The sequence below is a fragment of the Dama dama genome, chromosome 12, assembly GCF_033118175.1.
Source record: "Dama dama isolate Ldn47 chromosome 12, ASM3311817v1, whole genome shotgun sequence".
Taxonomy (NCBI): Eukaryota; Metazoa; Chordata; class Mammalia; order Artiodactyla; family Cervidae; genus Dama; species Dama dama.
The window spans coordinates 73967932-73971861 of record NC_083692.1 but is presented as its reverse complement, the minus strand read 5'-3'; the positions used below and the strand labels follow the sequence as shown (position 1 = coordinate 73971861).

At 36.8% G+C, this 3930-nt stretch overlaps 1 protein-coding gene across 1 annotated transcript; it reads right to left on the bottom strand.

The window, feature by feature from the left end:
• Positions 1 to 1753: 1753 nt before the first annotated feature.
• On the bottom strand, positions 1754 to 2701 carry LOC133067281 (olfactory receptor 4F6-like). Its single transcript, XM_061158432.1, has one exon. It carries the CDS (start codon positions 2690 to 2692, stop codon positions 1754 to 1756), a length of 939 nt encoding a protein of 312 aa, XP_061014415.1. The 5' UTR covers positions 2693 to 2701.
• Positions 2702 to 3930: the final 1229 nt, after the last annotated feature.

Below are 3930 nucleotides of genomic sequence, written 5' to 3'. Positions count from 1 at the left end.
CTAAAATATAACTTGATTCTTTGTTAGATACTGTTTCTCTTTGTAATTTAACATTCAGTTTTTCAACTTCCTAATGTTGCTTTTGATTTTATGAGTTATTTTACACTCTGCTAATTTCAACAATTGAGCATCTGTGGTCTGTTTCTATTAACTATTTTCCTCTTAATTTTCAGTCATATATCCCTTCTTCTTGCATATCCCATAATTATTATTAAAAACAATTATTTTTTGTATTTTACACATTGTACCTAAAAGATCATGTAGTTCTGACATAATATTCCTCCACAACCTATCTACTCTCTCCTCTATGAGGCATAAAAGGTTAAGGTATAATCACTTCAATCCTATCAAGTACTGAGCCTATTTGAATCTGAATGCAGTTTTTATAAGACTTGGTACACTCAAGTTTGTTCTTGTTCCTTGAATATATCCTTTCCAAGTTTGGACTATGAGTCTAAAAGATCTTTGTCTCCTCACTCTGAAGAGTTCAGGTGACTCAGTTTTGCCCTTTATAACTTTTGTGCTTAGAACTTTAGTCTTTTCCCTTCTCTTGCTAGTTTCAAAAGTAAGATAAATTGTTCAAATAGAAATCTGGCTTTACACTGTTCTTTTCAATTAATGTACCTAACAAGAATACATGAAAAATACAAATAAAAGCAACAAACAAGAAAAATATAAAATATACAACTGATATATACATATATCAAAACTGATATAACATATATCAAAACTAATATAAAATATACAACTGATAATCCTAAAAGAATCTGGGATCACAAACACTCAAACACAGTTTTGCAGGGAATTTGGCTCAGTCTTCTAGTTAACAAAGCAAACTATAAAATAAATCAGTTTTGTAATTTATACAGATTATACACACTAACACATATTTGATACCATGTTTTGTATCATGGTAAAAAGGAGTATAAAAGATAAGTTACCAGGGAAAAATAGTCAGCAAACAATTTGGATAGAGCAGTTGTTGGATAATAATAATACCAGCCAGGATATGATCAAGTCAATATGTTCTGATGTTTGAGGAATATTCATTGATGGATTAAGTCACAATTTCAAACAGCATGAAACAGCAATGTATACAAAAATTTCCCTGCCCTAGGTCAAATAGAGATGAGTTGAGTCCATTGAAATTGAGGCAAACAATTGGAGCATAGTTTCAAATTCATGAAACATAATATTTCTGAGTCTCTCTCTGATGCTTTTCCTCCTGACACCTGTCAATCTCCCCTTATTATACTACCTTATCACTTCTGTCTGCTACTTTTTTTACACCATTTTATTGCCACAGGTTTTAAATCCTCACTTACATATTTTTCGTCTTTCAGAAAAAATATAAATTTTTCTTATCCTAGGTTAAAATCAAAGGACAATTAGATGTTTCATAGTTCCCACAAAGTTTGATAATATTAGTTATGTTAATGAATTGCTCAAATTTAATCAACTAACTGAATTCAGGTATTCTAATGTGTAAGGCTGTACACTCAGAAGATTCAAAGTCTGCAACTGATGCTTTTTCTAAATCTTCCACCAAACATTTCCCAGGGTTTTAATTTGGCCGACAAACAACTTGTTACCCAGAGAATTCAATGTAACCTCATAATCCATGGTCTAGTCAGAATACTATAAAATGGTGACTGCCTTAAAAAAAAATAAAAAAGCCCCAATTTTTATATATTTATTTAAACATTTGTATTACATGAAGTTGTTTAAAGTAATTTGTGCTCTCATGAGTTACTTAGGAGACCTTCCTCCAACTCAGGAGCTGACTACTCAGTCTCCTCATTGCCATCTTCATGTCTTTGTTCCTCAGTGTGTAAATGGCAGGATTCAGGATGGGTGTAACCAAAAAGTCTAAAATGGCAAGAAACTTATCCACTGGCACCGTGGGAAATGGCCACATGTAAACAAAGATGCATGGTCCAAAGAACAAAACCACCACAGAGATGTGTGCTGACAGAGTAGAGAGGGCCTTGTGCAAGCCACCTGAAGAGCATTTCCATACAGTGACCAGGATGAAAATATAGGAGATGATCAACAAGAAGAAAGTGCCCACGGATATGAACCCACTGTTGGCAGTGACCATGAATTCCATTCTGTAGGAATCTATGCAGGAAAGTTTGATAAACCAAGGAAGGTCACAGTAAAAGCTATCGATTTCATTAGGACCACAGAAAGGCAAATGGATCACAAAAGCTAACTGGACCACTGAGTGAATGAGGCCAATAGCCCAAGCACCACACAGAAGCAAAAGGCACACCCGTGGGCTCACGATGGTCAGGTAGTGCAGGGGCTTACATATGGCCACGTATCGGTCAAAGCCCATGGCAGTGAGCAGTGCCATCTCAGATCCACCCAGGGTGTGAAGGACAAATATCTGGGTGACACACCCCTGGAAGGAAATGGTTTTGTGCCCAGAGTACAGGTCAGAGATCATCTTAGGCACCGTTAAGGTAGAAAAACACAAATCAATAAATGAGAGGTTGGCTAAAAGGAAGTACATGGGGGAGTGTAGATAAGGGTCAAAGGTCACTGTAATCACAATAAGGAGATTCCCCAGAACAATTATTACATAAAACACTGTAGAGAAGGCAAGGAGGAGATGCTGCACTGGTCTAGAGGTGGAAAGCCCCAGGAACACAAATTCAGATACTGAAGAGTAATTTGCTTTACTCATTGACTTTGTGAATGACTTTTACCTGAAAGGAACAAATAAAGTTAGTTACAAAGGAACACGCCAGAGATACTGAAAGAAGTAGACATCACTGTGCTTCAAATTCTGATATTAAAGAAACTCTTCATTCTGGATCACCAAATGTCTTTTTAAAATTCATACAAGAGTTTATTCATCATCAAATACTCATCGAGAAGCTACCATGAAGACCTTACATGTTCTTGGCACTGTGCCACATTCTGGGGTAAAATGCAGTCTGTCATTAACCTAGTTGTGAAGCTAGGCATTAAGTAACTACTTACATAACCAGATGAATAAAAAGGTGCTATGATATTTGAAAAAACAAAACAAAGTGCTTAGAGGACTATAAGAGCTCATAGTCATGTCATCTACCCTGACCTGGAAGATGTTCATGGTAAGAGCTATGTGAAGAATGGAGTTAAGTAAATGAGGAAAAATAGGAAAAGTGATCTATCCAGAGGAAAGTGATCTTTCCAGAGGAAAGGTATGGAAACTATTGTGAAGCATGAAGAAACAGAACAGTGTGCAATAAATAAAAGACAACCAGTACAGATCTGATCAAGGTAAAATTCCATAGATGTGTTAAGAATTTGATCCATATTTTAGAAGTGATAGAAACCCACTGAGGCCAAAATACACAAGCAGCTCATGCAGCTCTGCTGCTGCTACTACTGCTGCTAAGTCACTTCAGTCGTGTCCGACTCTGTGTGACCCCATAGACGGCAGCCCACCAGGCTCCCCCGTCCCTGGGATTCTCCAGGCAAGAATACTGGAGTGGGTTGCCATTTCCTTCTCCAATGCATGAAAGTGAAAAGTGAAAGTGAAGTCACTCAGTTGTGTCCAACTCCTAGCCACCCCATGGACTGCAGCCCACCAGGCTTCTCCATCCATGGGATTTTCCAGGCAAGAGTACTCATGCAGCTCAATAAAAAAAATAAATAAATAAAATAAAAAATAAAAAACAAAAAATTGGCTGAAGATCTAGACATTTCTCCAATGAAGACAAACAAATTGCCAAGAAACTCATGAACATCACTATTTATCAGAGATATGAAAAGCGAAACTACAATGAGGTATCAGCTTACACCAATTGGAATGGCCATCATCAAAAAATCTACAAACAAGAAATGCTGGAGAGAATGTGGAGAAAAGGGAACCCTCATGCACTGTTGGTGGGAGTGTAAACTGATATAGACACTATGGAAAACAGTATGGAGATC